We start from the raw sequence: 21,920 nt of genomic DNA, 5'->3' as shown, positions 1-21,920 counted from the left end.
TGCTTTGAGAATAACAAATTATTTATATAATAATTGAAATAATTACTTTTGTGAAAGGAATCTTATGATGATTTTAATATCAAAAAAAAATCTGCCATTGCTGTGTCCACATGTTATTTAATCACAGGTGGTCGTAAAAAAAAAATAATAAATGAATTTCTATTTGTGTTTTATCTTTTCTTCTTATTATTATTCTCATTGATTTTTATTATTAATATTATGAAAAATACCTCTCAAGAGCTTTCCAATTGAATTTTGATTTTAATTTTATAGTTCCAAAAGAAGAGTAATTCTATAAAGAGTGAGCATGAAGGACTAAGAAAGGAGCCACCTCCACGTGGTAACCATCTCATTTAATCTTGTTGTTTGCTGTTAATATAATCGATGCAATACTCCTTTCAAGCATTGATTGCTTTCTCATTACTGTTTATTTTATTCAAAAAATTGTCTTCTATTTTTTTTTTTTTTTTTTTTTTTTTGTCAATTTTTATCTTGTTTCTTTCTTTTTTTTAAGTAATTTAGTAAAGTAGATATTTTTTCAAAAAGTTATTAAATAAGTTTATTGCATAGTTTCTAACTAGTAATGCATGCTATATAATGAATTTTTCTCCTTATTCCTTCAAGAAAAGTAAAATGTCAACACTTCATATATTTATCACAAAGTTTTTTAATCCTCCAATGTACAAATGTCAAAGTGCAGATAACAATAAAGGAACAATGCCAGCAGTTCCTTTGGTTCAATTGGTAGAATATTGGACTTTTAATCTACTACCCTGTGGTTCGAATCCCTTTTGCAATATGCTAATCTAAGAACAGTCATTTTATTATTTATTTTTAGAATCTGGATAGTTATTCTTGAATATTCTTTAAATGCATACATGTTGTGTCCTACAAGTTGTGAGCAATTTCTTTTATAAGTTGCTTTGCAATAATGAATCTATTTTATTGCTAAATTGTATTCTTAAACTCTTTTCATCTTCTTGACAGTATTTAAAAATTTTTGATAAGCAATAATGAATGTTTTAAAAGTTTGTCTGATCAAAACTTATTTTTTAAATGCATATCTGTTTGTTTTTAATAGCTTTTGTAAGCTTGTTTCTTTATAATATCAAATAGGACTATTTCAGCAATTCAGATATATTTATAAATTAGTAAAAATAGAGCAAAATATTGCAATTAATTAAAAGTAATACTATTGAAGAAATAATTTTATAATTGCTTAAGGATATTTTTTCTTAATAATATTTCTTGAATTTGCTGTGGGAAAGTGTAAAAGTATCAGTTTTACTTCATTTCTAACAACAACAAAAAATCTTAAAATAGGTTAAAAAATTATATATGCCAAATTTGGCACTACTAGGTTCAATGCTCTGTTTTTATAGAATGTACAGACAAATGCATGTCTTTGTTATTATTAAAGATTATTGTTTGTATATAAATTGACAATTCTGTTAAAGATGTTTTCTTTTTTTTAATAATTTCTGGGCTTCAGATTTGCAATTAACTTATATTATCTTGGCATGCTTTAAGGAGTTAAACAAATATTGTTTTAAATATATATTACTACTTCTACTTACGTACTATAAATCTGAGTCACATGACAATGAAATTATTTGAACATAGCACAACAGTATAGTATAATAATATGAATTGATATTATATATTGTAAAACAAAAATTATTATGACTAAACATTATTTTATACTCCCAAATTGTATAATTTGACTAATTGTTTTTGTGAATATGCAGGATAAAACCAATGCTAAATCTCGGTGTGTGTTTCCCAGCCTTTCTAATAGGAGATGAATATTGAAAAGGCTTTTAGTATTTCTATCTTAAAATAAATTTATATCATTTTTTTTAATTCTTCATAAGAAACTGACTGTAACTAATCAAAGGATAAAAGTGTAATTGGAGAAAAAATGTGAATCATTTTTGTCAAACTCAATAGTGAATCTAATTATCTAGTTTTATTCTACATCACTTTTTTTCATTTTCCTCCTTTTTTTATGAATATATATGTAATTTGCTTATATTTATGAACCTTTTCAGTTCCTCCTGGCATATATGCACTGCCTAATTGGGTTAAACATAGAAAAAATCTGAGTTGGAATTTTGTTGATGATGTATTGCCTAATCCAAAGCATGTAAGCTTCGTTGATTTAATAATATTTGTAATAACAAATAGAAATTGTATACTATATTAGAATTTGAGGGTTTTTTTTTTTCTTTGGTGTCTTGAATCTATTAGCATATTGTTGAAAATTTGAATTTGTTTTAATTTACTCAAAATTAAAACTCTTATGTATACAGTATATTATGTATACTCTTATGTATACTGTAATTTTTTTTTTTCATTCCAAGTTATTTAATGTAAACAGCAAATAAAAAATTTATCTTTAAAAAAAATGGTTCAAACATATTTAATGTGAATTGAACCATATTTTTTTATAAAAATTTATTGTATAAATTATCTTTACATGTTTATTATTTATAATTCCACCTATTTTTTCAATTACTGATTTATTAAAATTTTTATCGTCATTTTAATTTTATTTCTATAAATTTATCTTTTTAATTCTGCATTAGTTATTTAAAAAACATTAAGTATTAAAAATAAATCTTTACTGCCAATTTTAGCATAAGAATTTTTACTGCTTACAAGATCTTCGTTATTCAAATTTTTTTGGCAAATCTTTTTTATTATTATTGATAACTATTTTATTCATCATTTATTCGTATTAAAGGATAGAAAGTTGTTGGTTAGTATTTTTTTTTTTTAATTTGAATAATTTTACTGTAGATGCATTTCTGAGTGTGTGTTATATTAATTTATATTTGTTTAGTGACAGCAGCTATCAAAATAAGAAAGCTGTTAGGAATATTTCCCTATTATTATTTCTTTCATATAAGTCAACTTCTAAAGACACTTTTTTTTTTTTTTTAAATTTATGTCCAAATCATTTGGATTTTATGGGTAAAGAATTCCAAATATTTATTAATCCCGAATATTTCTTTTTAATAAAAGAAAAAATTCGGTTTACATTCCATTTTGAAGCAACATGAGGACACATAGAAAAAATGAAGAATATATATATTCTTAATATCTTTTTATTCGAATATTTTACAAAATTAAAAAAAGCTATCAAAATTCATGATTCGGCTTCATTAAAATTTGTTTATGCATTTGTAAAATAAAATGGCTAAATAATGATTGTGATTAATTGATGCAGCTTCCCATATTAAATATTAACTGAAATGGCAGTTATCTATTATGTAACAGTTTATAATCTGGAAGTAAAATATCCATTAAAATGAGCCTTTCAGTTCTATTTAATTGTCTTAAAGTTAATAATTATTTTAAAGTTTTGAAGTGTTAAAAATTGTTACTACATAGTTAAGATAAATACAATTTCTTTCAAAAATTAAATTCTATGTATTTTTTAATATGCATAATAAGTATGAATTGGGGATTAATATTTCATTCTGCTTAATGTATTTTCCAACAAAAAATTAATATTCAATTGGAAATTTATTATAGATTTTTTTTTTCAGACAGGTTTTCTATTTTTGTAACTTTATGTTGCATTTGAAGCATTCCATATTATATTTGTCTTTGGGCTGTCTTTATACAAATGATTTCTTTTTCTTTTATTTAGTGTGGTCCCATTGGAGCTCTTCCTCCTAATGTACAAGAAAGTCGATTAATTGATGACATATTGTTTTGTTTAGTGGTATGTAAATTGTGTTGAATATTTGCAATTTCTGAAAAATAAGTGAATTTTGTGTTAATCTTTTTCTGTTGAAATGGATTTCAAAAATAATGTAATGTGTGTATTAAAAATAATTTAAAATAAATTTTAAGTAACAATTTTAAAAAAAAATCAACTTTAATTAATCTTGGACAAGATTTTATTATTTAAAATAAATTTGTCATGCAAAAAATAAAACTTAATTTTACTAATAACTATTGAGTTAGAAATTTTCAGGGTCATCAAGAATGTTAAGCTAAAATTTAAAGAAATTTATGAATTACCAATATAATTTTTTTTTTTTAAAAAAAAGTACATCTAAACACTGTGAACATAATTCTTGTCAGTTTTACTGAAAATTAAGGTCAATATGGATCCTAATAGTTGTTTATTTTATGTTATCTAAATTTAAAAAGCCAACTGAAATTTAGTCATTATTTCAAAATTTTGCTTGAGATTATGGTGATTTCTTACCCTGTAGTTTAAGTTTAAAAAATATTCATAAAGTTCAAAAGTTTTTTTTTAAGTATTTATCTTTGAGTTGAGTTATATCAAAATTTGAATTTGAAATGCAAATTAAAAATGTATTACCAGCAAATATTTTTTTTTTATATTTCAGTTCTGAGCTCTTATCTTATTCAGATGTTATATCATTGCCTATATTATTCAAAAATAACTTCTTTTTTTTTTTTTCTTTTTTTTTTTTTCTATAGGGAATAGATGGTGATTATGTATATTCAAAAAAAGTAGATGGCGACAAAAGGATATTTCTTGTAGATGAGTCTGCTAGTAAGTTTTCTGTCTTTAACTGTGTCAAAAATAGAAAGAAAGGAATAACACAGCCATATCTGTTGTTTGATTTGATGATGTTTTCTTGTTGTTATTGTTTTAAATTCTTCCATTTATCAGAGATTTTTTTTTCCTAAATAAAATATTTGTCATAGCAAGCTAAGTATTGGTTGATAATAAGTTTCAATTTTACACTGTATTAAAATAAAATATGCAAGTCTAAAATAAAAATATTTTTAATAAAACTCAATAATTATCCTTGTATTTTTTAAATGTCTTCATCCAAAGAAGGTAAAAAATTTAGCTTTCTAACATCTGACTTAGGGCTAATATTTGTAGATGTTTTATAATGTATGTAATATTGTAGATGTTTTGTAGTTTAAGTGGCAAAAATTATAACTAAGTAATTTTTTTAATGCTTCAAACAAGGGACTATTTCAAAACTGATACGTGCAAAAACAACATTCTTTCAAATATTTGTTCAAAATAGGGGGTAAACCAACTTCCTGTCTTTAACTATACCTTACCTTAAGCAATTCCAAAATTATTTTAGAGTATTCCTATACCTATAATGCCAATCAATATTTAATAAATATTAAGTACAAAGAAATTTTGGATTTTCTAAAAGTCATAAATTAAAAGACAATTGTAGCTCTTTTATTGAAATAATCTTTTATAAGTAATGATATATAACTAAATATACTCTTAAATTTTTCCAATAGTCCTCACGTTGCTTTTAAATGGGATGTAATCCCAATTAAATTGTTGTTTTACAAAATATGTAACAATAAAATGCCTTTATTTTTATTTAACATGAAAGTAGATTAAAAGTATTGGCTTTATAAGAGAGCAGCACATGGGTAGTTTTAAATTTCAGATGTATTAAAAAGAGCAGTTCTACTGTCTTTGAAAGTTTATGAACCTCATTCTAAATGTTATTAATAAGTGTGCAAATATTCAAATTTTAATTGACTGGTATAATGTGTAGTGTCATTTGTAATAACATTAAAAAAAAATTGAGGTAAAATTATCCTGGTGCATAATCAATTTCATGAAAATCCAAGAAAACATTCATCACAATTAAAAAAAAAACTATAGGGGTTTTTTTTGTGTGTGTGTGTGACTGATGAAATTTAGTCTGATCACTATTAGAAGCTCTGTAGATGCCCATGGAAACCAACCTCTTCCAATTATTAAGATTAAAGTAATTATTTATAATGTTTCCGATCACCCAAAATTTAGAATTTAAAATGAACAATAAACATTTTTTTGTTCGTTTTGTCCTGGTGTAAAAAATTATGTCAGTAGAGTTTCTTCTTCTGATTTAGCTTCTTCTAGCATCTCTTTGAATTTGATGGCTGCCAAGATCTCGGGTTAAAAACTGGAAGGTTTAAAGTTCAAGACCAAATCTCACTGAAAAACTGTCATGTGATTGGGTTAATGCTAAATATAATTTTGCTAGCATGTGTAGAAGTTTGGAGAGGGTGTGGTAGTTTAGCTGTCTACCTGATTGCAGTTCAAAATTGTGATGTCCACCCCAAAAAAGCTCTTATTGCTTTAAGACAGGGCAATATTATATTATTAAAGTAGTTCTACTGGCTCAAATGCACAACTTTTTGTAAATCTGTAAAAAATTTAATTCTGCTCACAATGTACTACATTTGATTTTTAGATAAATTTATTATAATAGATAAAATTGAAAATGAATAGCATTTTTTCCCTCATTTCTTAATTACGCTTCAAAAAATATTCAGCAATTTTGCTTACTATGTCATTTGGATTTTGAATTCCAATAAAAGCACTGTAAGTTGAATCCACATCCTTAAATATTTCCTGATTGCTTCAGCATTTTTGTCATCTTATTTACATTAAAGAACTATCTGCATTTAGATTTTCAGTCTGCACCTATTAGATGTGATATCTTTAGATTTAAGTTTAAATATTCAATCTCATGTTGCATAGTATCAAAAGCAGTACTTCCTTTCAAATATCATCTAATGTGGCACATATAAGAATCTTCGATTATGGTAGCTTTATAGAACAAGAGATAAAGAAGAGTAAATGTTTCTGTTTGACTTTAAAAAAAAAAATTAGATATTAGAATTTTAGAGCAAACAATACCATTGATATTATAAACATTTATATTGATATTAAAATGGATTGATGCTGATACAAAATGATGCACTGGAAGAAACGGATTTCATTGTTGCATATAAAATTCCTAATCTTTGTAAATTATATAGAATATTCTGGAAATTTATTTTATTAATAATTAATCAAATAAATTTGTATATAATATGTTATCTTCATTTATTAAATATTAAATAATTAGAGAAAACCTTTTGAATTTTTCAATGTATATTAGTTCACACTTTTAAAATTCTTTGTTAATGAAACATCAGCAACAAACTTTTTCTCTTGTATTATTTATCAAATGTAATTAAAACATTTACTGATTAAGTTTCAGATCTATGGACCAATGATTAATATCAGTTATATGCTAACAAAAATTTAACAATGTAAATTTGTGAAGATTAACGAAGTTAATGAAAAAAAATGTTGAAAAATTATGATCAAGTATATATATTTTATTATAATTGCATTTTTCTGCTCCTGTTTCATTTAAAATTTAATTTCTTTTTGTAAAGTTTAATAAAAAAAATAATATCTTCTATAATTTTTAAGAAATATTAATGATGATTTTTAATATTAATGATCTAACAGAGTTGTATTATTTTTTCTCAGATATTGCTCTGAAGCTTTTGGTTCAAAACATGATGCCAATGTTTTCTCACTACTCCACAATCATAAATTTCATTGAAAGTAAGTAGACATAAACTTTTCATGTTTTCTTCTACAAAAAAAATTATGATTAATAATAATAATAATCTGAAATGAAGAAAAAATTTTAAGCTAAATCTTTGATTAGTTTTAATTATGCTTGTACTTTGTTCAACTACTTTTATACTAATTTTTAAACTTTCTACCTACATTTTTAATTTTAGAGTAATTGAATACTATCAAATTAAATACTTCTGTCATTGTCACTATTGCATTGCAGTTAGTTACAGCATTTTAGACAAAGCTCTGTGGCAATTACCATCTATTAATTCTCTGCTTTTTAAAACTTTAGATTATACTGTTGTTTAAAAAAATTCTCTTAAGTATTTAGTAAAAATCAAAAACAAATAATTAACAAATTTTTCTTGCTACAAAACACATAAAATCTCAAAAGAAGAATATGTATAACTGTATTGTTAATAATGATTATAAAATCAACATACTAATTTCATTTTCTTGCTTGAATACAAATAAGTTTTATTCTGTCTTTCTGAGAGAGAAAATTGGGTGAGCTCTTTCATATAATTGAATGAATTTATAATCTTTGTGAGTTATTGTTCAACAGGCCACCAAACCATTTGACTTAGAAGTATCAAACTTGACATACATGTACTTTGGAGGGTGGGAATGTGTACATCAGTAATTTTTTTTTAAATAAGAGAAATTTGAGCTCTCTTTTTTTTTTTTTTTTTTTTGCAGTAACCTCCAAACATACTGCAGTAAAAAAAAGCATTTTTGCAACATCTTAAAATTCAGTTGTTATGATACCAAATTCTTTGTTCCATTTTTAATAATTTTCTTAATATTTTAAGTACGTTTTGTGACAATATGTTTCACTGTTAAACTCAAACCTTCCACATCGTTGATATTAATATTTTATACTAGCTTTTTGCTCTTAATATGACCAAGGTTTAAAGATTTGACTTTTTTTCCCCCATATTTAGTAGATATCTGTATGAGGGATGCTTTTAATATTTTGTTTTACCTGAAATTAAGGTTTAAATTCAGAACTAAGCATTGGTAGAAAAATTTTAAACGCCTCTATTTTAAAATGCTGCTTCTTTTTCCTGTATTATAATTTGACAAATAGAGATGTAGGTAGAAATTTATGGAAACATCGAGGATAATGAAAAGAAAGGTATAGCTTTTCAAATTTTTAGTAACCATTAATCCTGGTTACTAAAGGTGGTTAGCAACAATTCAAAACAAAAATGTGCATGGCTATTAAATTGCTATCATTAAAAAAAATTTTAATTTAGAAACAGTGTAAGTCATTTTTAATTAATTAAACTCTAATTAATTTTGTGATTAATTAAATTCTAATGAAAATTTTCTTAAGGTATATAAGTGTTAAATTTGATAACTTTAGATCAAATAAACTAGCCTGTAGAGGGCCAACGCACGCACAAACTCTTTCACCTTTTTTTTATTAGTAGAAATAACTTACTTTAAAAGGGGGGAATGAAACCTTTCTGAAAAATTAATTTTCTATGTTATAATTTTTCTTGTTCATTGTTTTATAAATTTTTCTTGTTATAAAGTTTTTTTTCAATTTCGCACTTCATTGTGAAAACATAGTCATTTTCTTGATATGATATCCGCCTTTAAGTTTCATATTTTTTTTAATTATAGATTTTATCTTTCCTGATTGGCTTTAAATATTTTGATATTTTTCTTGGCAGAAAATATTCATTATGAACAAGGTCTAGTCAATCATGCTCTTGCTGCTGCCATGCGAATCTTCTTAAAAGACTATTTTGTATTGGTCTCACAGTTAGAGAATCAACATATTCAACGTAATTTAACTCTTCAAAAGATGTGGTTTTATTTACAACCTTCCTTGGCAACTATGGAGACTATTGCTGACATTGCTTCAATTCTAAATGAGGTATTAATAAGCTATGAATTATTTTTGTTTTCTATTATTCTAATAATATTGGTAATCAGTACTAAATTCATTCACAAATTTTTATGCATATTTTATTTTTTGTCAAAGTTGTATAGGCTTATCCAAATCAATCTATTTTCTATTTGTTAATATTTTGTTATTATTATCTGTAAGTTATTCTCCCAATATTCAGAAATATGATTTACATTTTAAGAAATATTAAACACTATCGTGTAATTTTGTTGTTGACTTACTGTAACTGCCAAACAACATTTAACAATAAACAAGCATGTGGCTTTGATTAAATTAGAAATTTTCAATAAATAAAATATGTTATTTTATATAAGTTAAAAACACCTACTGTTGTATGTAAAAAATGAGCAATTTTGTTGAAGTTCTGTATTAAAAAGAAAAATGAGTATAATGATATATTGCAAAAATTGCTCCAATTAAAGGAAAAATTGCTATATAATGATTTTAATGAGGTTGTAGCAGATGTGATTATTACTTGAATTTCTAATGAATCAAAAACATGACATTAAAAGTGTAATATTTCCTAAAAACTTAAAAATAACCATAGACAGAAATGCAATGTCTGATCAGAACATTTGACTCAAATTAAAAGGTGTATCGAGGCAATTGATAATCTGTCTTCATTATTAATATTCCAGTGTCTATGATTTTTATGTAAAGTATTACTGTATTTTTACATTCTTGTCTTTTATAATTTCTCATTGTTCACATACTCTTTGTTAATTTTATGAAATTTAGACACACCATGCAGTGCAAATAGAGAAGGAAAAAAAATTCTGTATTAACAGAACTAATTACAAAGTTGTAAGTAATCAATATGATATTTGTAGAGAGAGTTAAAAATATTTTGAGTAGTTTGAAGAAATTAGTAGACAAATAGAAAAGAACATAAGGAAAAATAGAAATCTATGTTAGATTTCATATTATGAAAAAGATAAGGTGATCATGAAGTAATTGTATTTTTCATTTGGAATAAATATTTTGTTATATATAAAAAAATACAATGCTAGCTTTTTTTTAATAGCTAGCTATTAAAAAATTAATGTTTAAATATTATATTCAGGGTTATTGCATATTAGGTCATTTCATACTTGCTATAATAAACTAGATATACCCATTCTAGAAGAATGATAACTAAATTAAAGTAATATATTTTGCAATATATTACCTATTCTTCTCATAACTTCTTATTAAGTAGAAATACGACGGAAAATTAGTATCAACAATTAATTTACTTTGGATATTTGTTTGAGGTTACTAATAGGAGTAAAAAAAATGCCTATAATATTAATAACATGCATTTATGAATCATTTGCTTCTCTTCTCCTGGGTATTTTTTATCTACATTAATGGTTTTTCATGCTTTATATTTTTTGACCATTTGTCTCAATATTCCTTGGATCACTGAAAAATACAGAAAATTATCTAAAGTAGTATTTATGGAGAATGGGCTTTAAGCACTATTCTTTGCCATTAAACATATCTTAATAAAAACGTGTTGGATGGAAGCAAATTTTATTTATCAGTAGTATGAACAAACGGACATTTTGAAGATGTGTATAATTATGTTCATGATGAAAAATGGTTTTAATTAATACAAATAAACATTCTTATTGCGTAATGCAGGATGAAAATTCCCAGAAAAGTTGTCAATTCCTTATAACTAAAGAAAAATGTAAATATGCAATGTAGCATGACCATGCTACACTGCACACTAAAAGTATTTTTTGATGCAAAAATCGGATTGAATTTACTATTTTTGGGATCATAATTTAGATGTTCTTGAGATATATATAATCAAGAACTACTTAAAAGAAACTAAAAAAGAAATAGAGTTTAAGGAAATTTTGTGTAAAAAAAAAAGTATCCATTAATGTGATAATATATGAAGGAGTAATTGCTTCATGATTTCTCTAGTAAAGAGATGGGAGGAAAAAAGCTTAGAGAAGATTATCAAAATACTTATCATGTTGTCAAGGAACCCTAAATAAGGTTGAAACCTACATCAGCTGAAATTTCTTACTATTGTAAACTTATTGCCTTTAAACTCAGCTAGTTTTCTCCAAATAATGCTTGTGAAAAATTAAAGAGTAAGTGAATCTATCTGCATATCGGGAATTATCTTGGGGGTCTTTGTGAATAGATTCAATCAATAATATGATGAAACAAAGTCAAAAAGATTTTTTTTAAAAAATCATTGTTAAAAGATATGAAAAAAATAAACGGAATCGGTTTCTTTGCTTTTACTCATGAATGACATTTCATTTCATTACTGAAAAGTATTGTTGCAAAAACATTTTTTTAATTAAATTTGAGATAAAACATGACAACTAAATTGTTTTAATTATTATTTAAGATAGTGTAAAAATCATTTTGTGCTTACTTTATGAGTTTCCCTAAATTTAGCCAAGGCTGCACTAATCATTTAAAAAGAAAACTTGATAATTATGCCAAATTATTATATTAAGGTTATAAAATTCTTATTATATATCTTTTAATTTTTTTATTTATTTATTATTTTTTTTCTATTATTTTTAAAAGTTCCAATTGATTGTTGAATTTATGTTCTAAATGTTTGGAGGTGGAATTTCTCAAAATCTTTTATTTCCTTGATTCAATTCAAAAGCAAATCAATTATAAGCAACCATGAGTTTCTCTTTTCACAATAATTATGATAGGACTAACAGTATCTTCATTATGACGAACAAAAGGAGTAAACTTCATGTGGCAAATCAGAGAAAATTGTTTACCAATAGGCAGCAGAAATCCCTAGTTCTATTTTGTTTTGATCACTCCATGATGCATATTTCTGCCCCTCAGATTATATCTGACAAATTTGATAGTTCTAGGTTCAACATCTGCCTTGAAATGGCCAGCAGAGAAATATTTGCTTTTATTAGTGATAGAGGTTATATATATTTCATCACCATTAGTAATATGATTCTATTGGATTAAAACTGGAATTGCATGTAAATACATAGCAAAAAATATGTTGAACTATATTTGAAAATATTTTGAACTTTTTAAACAAGACATATGAAAAATAATTAATATTTTATGAGTATTTAATATAAAAATAACATATAATTATTTCCTTTGAATGGTTTTAATTCAGTTTAGTTGAATTTGGTAGCCCATTCAGACGAAATAAAAGTCAAATAAAAATTTACTAATGCAGAATTTATTCTGATTTGAATTATGCGTTATTTTTTTATAAACTTCCTTATTAAACATTATTATTATTATTATTTTCTTCCTAGGGTGAATGCTTTGGTGGCACAGTATTATCAGTCCTTCATGATAATACAGCTTCTCTTACTGGGTAATTAATTTGCTGTCTTTGTGTTTTAATAAACTTAATTTAGATATGCATTTTAACAATATTCCATTTTATAAAAAGTTTTTAAACTAACCAATAAATATGTAGTGTATAAAAACTAATGAGGATAAGTAGGAAGATAAATATTCTGCATCTATCAAACTAGCATAACAAATTGTTTTTTTATGTAAAAAAAATGTTGTAGAAACAGAAAAGAACTTAAGTTTTATGTTTACAGTTAAGGACTTAGGGTTTTTATGAATTATTATAAAGAAAAAATGAATATTTGACACCATGTAATGTTCTTCTGGATATATCTTGAATGAAAGAAAGCTGAGAACATTTTTAAATAAATTATCTGCAGGAAATTGCATTAAAAATATTAATAGAGGATGATTCCAAGAGTAATAAGTGAAGTTGAGTTTTCATAGCCATTTCTAGAAATGGCTATTGCTCGGATTTTTTTTTTTTTTTTTTTTTTTTATGACATAGGTATTGTAGTTAGTGGTAACTGAAAGTAACAAAGTTACTGATATACTATATAACTTTTTTGTACGTCATTTTGGTATGCCATTGATTACTATTATAATTGCAATAACTCATCTTCTATGTTAGATTAGTTCATTTGCTGTGTTTTGTCTTTATACTGATTACAATTAAATTAATTTTGATGTATTTCTTGAGTAGGCATTAGTTTTATATTATAGGTTAGAGGAAGTATTTAATATCTTTCAAGCAAAGGTAATTTAATAATGAAATAGGAAAGGGTTTTCCTTAATATTCTAATTTGTAATTTCCTTTGATCATTATCTTTTCCTGTTGGAGCTTTTGTATAGGACAAGGCAGCAACACAATCTGCTAAGTAATTAGAGAAAAGACAAATTGGCTGTATGACAGTATCTTAATAATTTAGTGGTACTGTGTATGTACTGTTTCTGGAGAAATAAAAGAGAATGTTCTAAATGATTATGATATTACTTTAAGTAAATCAACATATTGTAGAATTTATAGACTCGTAAACTATGTCAAATTCGAATGAAAAAGGTTCATATTTGGCATTTTGGACATAATATTGCTGAACATTTTATAAAATAGCCTGAATGCCAGTTAACTTTAACAGCCAGTAGCCAGTTAACTTTAAAATATCTTGGTTTTATTTTTTCAGATTTCTCAATATGAAATCATGTTATATCCACGTCGTGACCAAGGTTTTTTTTTTTTTTTTTTATTATTTATTTAAAAGCACAACATTCATATGTATTTCAATCAGCAGGCTACACATAATGGTGTTTATTTGTATACAAATTTGAACTTGCAAGTTTTTGTCCTTAGGACAAGGAATAATATAGTGCTGGAATTTTAATGAGTAGTTGAACCATTCTAAATATGAAATGCTTGAAATAAGATTGTTTAAAAAACATTTTTCATAATTAACAGTTAATTTTAATGTTAGTCAATAGTGTTAGTGATGCTAAAAAAATATACATAATAAAGCTTGTTTTTATTATTATTATTATTGTATTTTTTTCTGAATGAAGATTTTCTTTCTACATTAGGTCGAGTAAATCTCGAGAAATTTGTCATACTCTTACTAGAGCAGTAAGTGTTTGTAATTTATTTTTTTTATTCTATATATGTTTAAGTATTTTTTATTAGGATTAACTACCATATTGAAAATCATTTTATTTCAGGCTTCTCTTCCTTATTTTGAATTTTTAGAAAAATGGATTTATAAGGGAATTATATCAGACTATTACTCCGAAGTAATTTTTTCTGACTTTCTAAATAGTTTAAGATTCTTTTAAACACAATTTTTTTAAATATGTAATTTATAATATTTTTTGTTTTAGTTCCTGGTTGAAGATAACGAATTAATAAAGAAAGAAGATTTACCAACTGAATATAGTGATGCGTATCCTTTTCTTAACTGATCTGCATTATTTGTTTTCAAAGAAAATAAATGGAATAAAGAATATAAATTTTACCTTCAGAGCTCTTATATATAGTTTGCTGAATTGTAGCAGTTGCCTATTTATTTCAATTTATAAATTTAATCATTTATTTCATTCTGTATCTTATATCCAAACCCATTCATAATCTAATCTTTCAACATTTATCATCTTCAGACAAAAAGTTTTTTTCTTCATTACAGAAAATTTTTCTTTAAAGTAAAATTTAAAAGTAATAAAGAAACTATTAACAAGTAAAATATTTAAAAAGTTATTGTAGATAAATTTGTATGTTTCCCCCCCCCTTCAAAAATTTTTTTATTTACTTATAAAATTGAAAAGTCTAAAAGAAGGAACTTACAAAACACTCAAATTCTAATGTTAATCTGCATAACTCTCTTTTAAAGTTGTTAAGAAGCTGTGACATAGGAAAAAGACATTCAAGTATCTTCAAGAACTGCAATTTCTTAAAGAATATCAAATAAGTGGTTCTTCTACTATATGTTGTGTTATCCCATCAGAATAAAATGTAGAAAATTTGAATTCTCAGTGAGCATCTGTAAGTATACTCACATTGAAAAATACTATAGCTAGTGGCGCAATACCATAAATTAATCTTTTTTTTTTTTTCTGATTTCTGTATGCAAAAAAGTATGTAATTGTTAACATTTTTATGGAAGATGTTTTGATCAAAATTTTGAAGAATTCCTGCGTTTTTGGAACTCTCTCGCAAAAATTTTGTAAATAATACCAAAAAATAACCTTTATTCCTGCACGTTTTTGTTTCAACTTGTGTGAATTTCAATTAATTTTTTTAATATGCAATTGCAGTTGCCTAAATTTTAATAAGCAAGTGCCAAAAAAAAAAAACTAAAAAGTTATTTTTATTTCTTTATAAAATTATTTGAAAGTTAGTTATTTAAAATCCTTTATTAAAATAGCTTTTATATTGTTTAAAATTTAATAGAGTGTTAATTAATTGTTCTATTCAAAATTAATTGAAAAAAACTTAAAAGAAAACAAAAACCATCACTATGCAATATAGAACTTAATTTAGCATAAGCCGCTTTGTGTCTATGTTATATTCTCATACTTAATATTTATTTTATAATTGTCCTCTTGAAAAATACTTTTGTTTTTCCTATAATGAAAAGTGAAAATATTTTTAAAAGAGAAAATGGTTTGAATTTTTCTCTTATAGTATTTCTGCTTATATATAAGACATATGATCTTTTCTTTAATTTAATTGAGCTATATTAAGAAGAGGATGCCTGGTTTTCTTAATTCACATTTAATACTGTTTTCTGTTACCTTCCATTCATGATTAGTTTGAGATGAATAAACCAAGACTCTAAAAAAATTAATTAATCTGAGTTTAAAATAAAATTAAAAAAAAAAAAAAAAGACTGAATTTCTAAAGTGACAATGAAACATGTTTTTATTTCATGATAGAATTTAAACTCAGGTTTTGACTTAAAAATAACAACAGTATGCAATGAATTGTTTGAATGGTGTACCATTTATTGAAAGCACAGTTATGTCTTTTCCTGTATTTTTTAAGATTGAATTATATGGATCTATTTAAGTAAGTCATCCATATTATTAGTATCAAATCATACTGAAGAAGATTTCTTATACTCAGTATGCATTTTAAAACTTTATTCGCATATAGTAAATCAGGAATTTTTAATTTAAAAATGGATGTCATTTGATTTATTTAACCTTAATTAATTTGGAGATATTGGGAGAAACGTTACACCATCAGATTTCATCAGATACCAGTATTCCTGAGTAAAGCTGCTGACATGATTCTGCGAACTGGAAAATATTTAAACGTTATTAGACAGTGTGGTAAGTTCATCCATTTGGATGATTCTGTTATATACTCTTTGTATTGATAAGAAATGGGCATTTGTTTTCTAAAAGGCTTGTTTAATTGCTGATTAAAAATTGTTATTTCATCAAGTGGTATACCTAATGATAAAATAAAATTTCTTAGGCAAACCTGTGAATTGTCCTGATGCTAAAGCAATTGTTTATACCACACGGGAAAGTCAATATGTAGAATACATTGAACCAGCTTATCATTTTGCTAGCAAGAAGCTCTTAGATGTTTTAATGGATGATGCAGATTTGAAGAGGAGACTTCTGTATGTAATTTTCTTTTTTAAAACTATATGCTATTTTTCTTCTTTGAAATTGCATAAGCATTTCTGTTTATTCTTAAAAAAAAAAAAATTAGACTAAAAATTATCATTTATCCATACCATCATAGAAAATAGTTTATTAACCCATCAACCGGCTGAAATGTAATAAGTCATCCCAACATAACAGCTGAAACTTTAAAAAAGTCACTCTGCATTCAAGCATTTTCATTTTAGAGAGATTCAGATGCTGGATAATTGATGGGTTAACTTGTTAATTGGTAGCAATTAGTTAATTCCTTGTCTGCTTGTTATAATCAATACCGATTCTCTGATACATCATAAATGATAACAACTGCTCAATGTGATTATATAAAAGATTCAGCAGTATTTTACCCATTAATTTCTTTCATAAAACTGAAATTTTATATAAGTGCTTCTGTAATTTTATTTTTTTTTAAATTAATAAATTAAAAATATTGATTGCCAACTTGTTTTCTTTTTTTTTTTTTTTTTTTTTTATTTACTATTTGAAATAAAAAATTTATATCTATTAAAGAAATGTTTTAATGAAAAAATTAATGTTGCTGGTATTATACATTTTAAGTTTGATAAGATTTTTTTTAACTATTTAAAAATGAATTTAACTCTTGTTGGCAGTAGTATATAAAAAAATTTTTACAATTGGAGATCTGAAGGAAGCTTTCAGAAATTAACTCAAAAAGTTATTTAAAGTATAAATGTTTATTAGCATTTTGACTTGTAATTTATTTTAGATTAATGGAAAAATAACTTGCATAATATGATCAAAAATGACTTTTATTTTAACAACCAATGAATTAAAAATCAATGACATATATAATGTTCTGTCTTATTTTATGTAAGTCACTAGAGGTTTCATTTTATGTTTGATTATTTGAATTTTTTTTATAATGGTGTTTTTTCAGATCAGTAAAGCATTATTTTCTTTTGGACCAAGGAGATTTTATTGTACAGTTTATGGATATGGCTGAAGAGGAACTTCAAAAGGATATAGATGATATCATGCCTTCTAGATTAGAATCTTTATTAGAACTTGCTTTACGTACAAGTGTTGTTAATGAAGATAAGTACAAAGATGATGTCAGGTGTGTATCTACTTTAAATATTTGAAAAAATTAATAGTAATTATATTCTTAACTTTTAATTTTATGATAAATAAAGTCAAAATAATAACAATTTGATAATAAATAATGTTATGTTTAAAGGTTAACCATTATATTTTTTAAATGTAAATTATGTATATTTTATAAAAATATAAAGTTGAGCCATATTCATTTTGGTACATTTTTTTTAAAAATAATGATAGGAGTTTTAAATAATGATGATAATTTTCAATATTGATGATTTTTTTATTTACTAAATTACTGTTATTTAAAAAATTTCTGTAATCACTAAATTTTTAATTTAGTGCTATAGGTACGCAAGGGGTTATATGGGGTAAATTACAATGATTTTCATTTTAAAGTGATATCAAAACATTAGCTCTAATTTAAATTTTTTTATTTTGTGACTTTTTCTTCCAGAAATCTATTTGTTTTATCAAAATTAGCTCTGTTAGCTATGTTTCTATAAGTAAATATTTTTATATGTTAAGAGTAAAAATTTGTATTTGTATCATAAAATGTTCAAAATAATATTATATTTTTAAAGAAAATTTATGTTTTTGCTATCAGAGCTGATGTAAACTCTTCTGCTAAAAAAAACCGTACCTTCCATTTTTTTTCATCTTAATCAAGAAATTAATTTTTTACAAATTAATTTCTTATTCTGTAAAAAAAAAAAAAAAAATCTGTTTTTGTGGAATGTAAAGAAGAGCGGGCAATTTTTTGATATAAAAAATAAAATCTAACATTGAGGGTTATGTTTAATAGAAGTTGCTTTGGAGGAAATTTTCTGCCCCTTTGTATTTCAAACCATGTCTATACAAGTAACTGGAACACTTACAAATATGTCACATCTTCTTATCTCTAATTTTATAGAGAATATCTCTGTAAATAGATTTTTTGCAAATTTTATTTAATTATTCATATTTTATATAGTTTAAAAATATTTCAATAATGGCATAAATGAAAACATTTTATTTGAGGTAACCTCTTTAAATTTTTCTAATAAACCAAGAAATTGTTTCTTTTAGAGTTGAGCTCCTTCCATACGACTTGCTGACTCAGATGTTTAAGATACTTCAGATCCCTACTGATGTTCAAAATGGTAAATGATGCTGTTGATTAAATTGCTTCCGGTCTTCACTTTTTGTGTATTTATTAAGAATTTAGATGTGATTCAGATAGATTTTTAATTGTTATAAAAATATTTTCATTCATTTTCATTTTCAATATCTTTGTAAAAAATGTTTAACTAAAAGCGGAATATTCAGAAATTAACTACTGGGTGCAAATATCCTTGAATGGTATTTAAAACTTGCAAATATATTCAAATCACTGCCAATTATAAAAGCCTTGTATAAATAATACAACAAAAGATTTCTAATTATTGATTTTTTTTCTGATTAAAAAATATTTAATGCATTTTTCATTTTTCTTTTTTCATAGAATATAGAAACACTGAATCAATGATGCTTACAGGGTTAGAAGCATTTGTTTTTGATTATGAAGTCAAATGGCCTCTTTCACTCGTCATTAATAGAAAGGTATAGCTTTGTTCATGTACTGAATTTCTTTATTTATTAAAATGTTCCTAACAGATATATATTGCATTTTATGTAAAATATTTTAATTGTTATGATTTCTGTATTTCAGGCTTTGGCATATTATCAGATTTTATTTCGTCATTTATTTTATTGTAAGCATATTGAAAGATTGCTTGGACGGTAAGAATATTTTTTTAATTTAATTTCACATTCATATTTCTACAGATTATTGTATAAATTTCAATCATTGTATAACTTGATTAAAATTCATTAAATAAGCAGATCTTGTAATTATAAATGCAGAAGAAAAAAAATGACTCTTGATAATTTCAACATTTTGATGTACACTTTAAATAGGAAATTTTCCATTTATTTTATATCACCTGGAATGAATAATTTTGTAAAATTAATGCTAATATTTCAGCATTGTTTTATATTTAATGTTTCTCCCAGCAAGAGAAAGAATGCACTTTTATTCTTTTATATACAAAAAATAATCAATTTTAAATTATTAATTTCTTTTACCTGAACAATATGTTAAATTTTAATAATTATTACTGTATCGTATTTAAAAAATATCATTTAGTTTTTTTTCCCCCTATATGTACCTCAGATTTAATTAGTCATTTTTTTTTCCTGGAAATATATTCTATATTTAATTAACAGTATTCATAGTTTTTTAAAAAATGTCTCATTTAATTTTCAGTGTGTGGTCTTTAAACAAACGAACAAAGTCACTTCCTCGTTCAGAGATGTGCCATTATGCATCTGCTTTTGCTTTGAGACAGCGTATGTTTAATTTCATCCAGAACCTTGATTATTACTTAACTCTTGAAGTTATAGAGCCACACTGGAATGATTTTTTCAGGAAGATTTCACAGGTATATTATATGTGTATTTTGTGAATTATTTATTTGATTTTCATTTTTCACAATGGTCAGCCTCTATAAATTTATAATGTATTAAAACAGGAAGTCTATTGGATGCAAGAAATACTAAATTACCATTTAAAATTAGTTTTTACACTAATAGCATTTTTCAGGAATTTAATGTTGCAGTAAATTCCTAACAAAATAACTATTTATAAAAAGAATTAGAAATTTTATAATACTTGATTTAATTTTATTTTCATTTTGTGAAACAATATAATCACTAAATCTGAACATGTGGCAGTTATTATTGCCAAAAGCTGTAATAGCTGCTACTGTATTTAATGCCAAATATAAAAAAAAAAATTTCTTGTATTTATTTTTTGCCACTAACTATATAAATGTGATTTTAAACAATAAAACTGTCAAGTAATTTTGATCTCTTATGTATTTTTCCAGGTTACTAATGTCGATGAGGTACTTTTCTGTCATAATGATTTTCTTGAAAAATGTGTCGAAGATTGTATGTTAGCAAACCCAAAGCTTTTTCAAGTGTTGGCAACTCTCATGACTTTATGTGCTGACTTCTCAATTTTTCTACAAGTAAGATATATGTACATACTTGTGTATTTTATCCATAAATTGCAATTCTCAAATTTGAATATTGTTAGCTGCCACCTAATGTAATCTTTTCAAAACTTGTTGTGATAACTATAATGAATTAGGTAAAATTCATTATGTTTGTATCATATCAAGAGAATAGGAAAGAAACACTTATCTCAAGGCAATCTATAATTTATTTAAAAAATAAGATTTTAATGATTTCCTTAATTGTTGCTTAGTAAGGATTAATCTATCACTTTTAATTTATATATTATTCTTAATTTCATTGTTCTTGTTTTTTTAAGTTGTTGAACAATGCTGTATGCTAGATTTCAAATTATTAAACACAGTACACTCCCAAATATCTGGCCTAATGTAGCGGACAGGCAGATCAGATAGCAAAAAAGTGGAAGTTCTGTGAGCTTATTTCTTTGGCCACCAATACATACCAGAAGACAAAGTTTTTTATACCAAAATTCACTATTATAATACGTGTTTTCTCATTTATTGAGTACAAAGCTCTCCATTTATCTCGAACCACATAGAATGTGAGCGTGTCCACGACCTGGTGAATCATAGAAGTAGTTGCCAGTAATGTATCAAGTTAAAATAGAAGACTCTGTGCTCGTAGTTTATATACTGCACTGCATATTTCAAAAATTTCTTTGAGAAAAAGCAAGTTAAAGGATATAAACTATACACATTCTAATATAAATTTTGTAAGACTTGATTTAAATGGTGGAAATATAAAAAAAACATTAATGTAAATTGCATGCCTAATTCTTAAGAAAATTGAATCAAGTTGATTTCATTTTTTACTGATAACTGATTACATAGATATGGAAAGGTAACTAAAATGAGAATCAATACTTACGGTTTTTAATTTTTGAAAAAATTCTTAATACATGACTGCTTCTGCATTTTAGCCTCCTTCCTATGCCTTATATTCCTCATTTAATTACGATAAAAGAAAACTAGGTCAGATAGTATGGAAGTTGGATACTCATGAGTGTACTCTATTCAGCACATTTCACTATTTGTTGAT

The 21,920-nt window shown here is 24.8% G+C and overlaps 1 protein-coding gene across 2 annotated transcripts in view; it reads left to right on the top strand.

The window, feature by feature from the left end:
• LOC129969456 (gamma-tubulin complex component 2-like) overlaps positions 1 to 21,920 on the top strand; it is a 40,896-nt gene that overhangs the window by 10,018 nt on the left and 8,958 nt on the right. The window contains exons 7-24 of one of the 2 annotated variants that reach the window (XM_056084032.1): positions 274 to 340; positions 2,046 to 2,146; positions 3,659 to 3,733; positions 4,465 to 4,540; positions 7,286 to 7,363; positions 9,064 to 9,269; positions 12,563 to 12,624; positions 14,178 to 14,220; positions 14,313 to 14,384; positions 14,472 to 14,533; positions 16,309 to 16,421; positions 16,570 to 16,720; positions 17,662 to 17,841; positions 18,891 to 18,964; positions 19,306 to 19,403; positions 19,513 to 19,583; positions 20,110 to 20,284; positions 20,732 to 20,875. In XM_056084032.1, the coding sequence (XP_055940007.1) occupies positions 274 to 340; positions 2,046 to 2,146; positions 3,659 to 3,733; positions 4,465 to 4,540; positions 7,286 to 7,363; positions 9,064 to 9,269; positions 12,563 to 12,624; positions 14,178 to 14,220; positions 14,313 to 14,384; positions 14,472 to 14,533; positions 16,309 to 16,421; positions 16,570 to 16,720; positions 17,662 to 17,841; positions 18,891 to 18,964; positions 19,306 to 19,403; positions 19,513 to 19,583; positions 20,110 to 20,284; positions 20,732 to 20,875 (1,848 nt within the window). The remainder of the gene's footprint in view (positions 1 to 273; positions 341 to 2,045; positions 2,147 to 3,658; positions 3,734 to 4,464; positions 4,541 to 7,285; positions 7,364 to 9,063; positions 9,270 to 12,562; positions 12,625 to 14,177; positions 14,221 to 14,312; positions 14,385 to 14,471; positions 14,534 to 16,308; positions 16,422 to 16,569; positions 16,721 to 17,661; positions 17,842 to 18,890; positions 18,965 to 19,305; positions 19,404 to 19,512; positions 19,584 to 20,109; positions 20,285 to 20,731; positions 20,876 to 21,920) is intronic. The other variant, XM_056084033.1, reaches the window with a different exon arrangement.

Source organism: Argiope bruennichi, chromosome 5, assembly GCF_947563725.1.
Source record: "Argiope bruennichi chromosome 5, qqArgBrue1.1, whole genome shotgun sequence".
Classification (NCBI taxonomy): Eukaryota; Metazoa; Arthropoda; class Arachnida; order Araneae; family Araneidae; genus Argiope; species Argiope bruennichi.
This window is presented reverse-complemented; position numbering and strand designations above follow the sequence as displayed.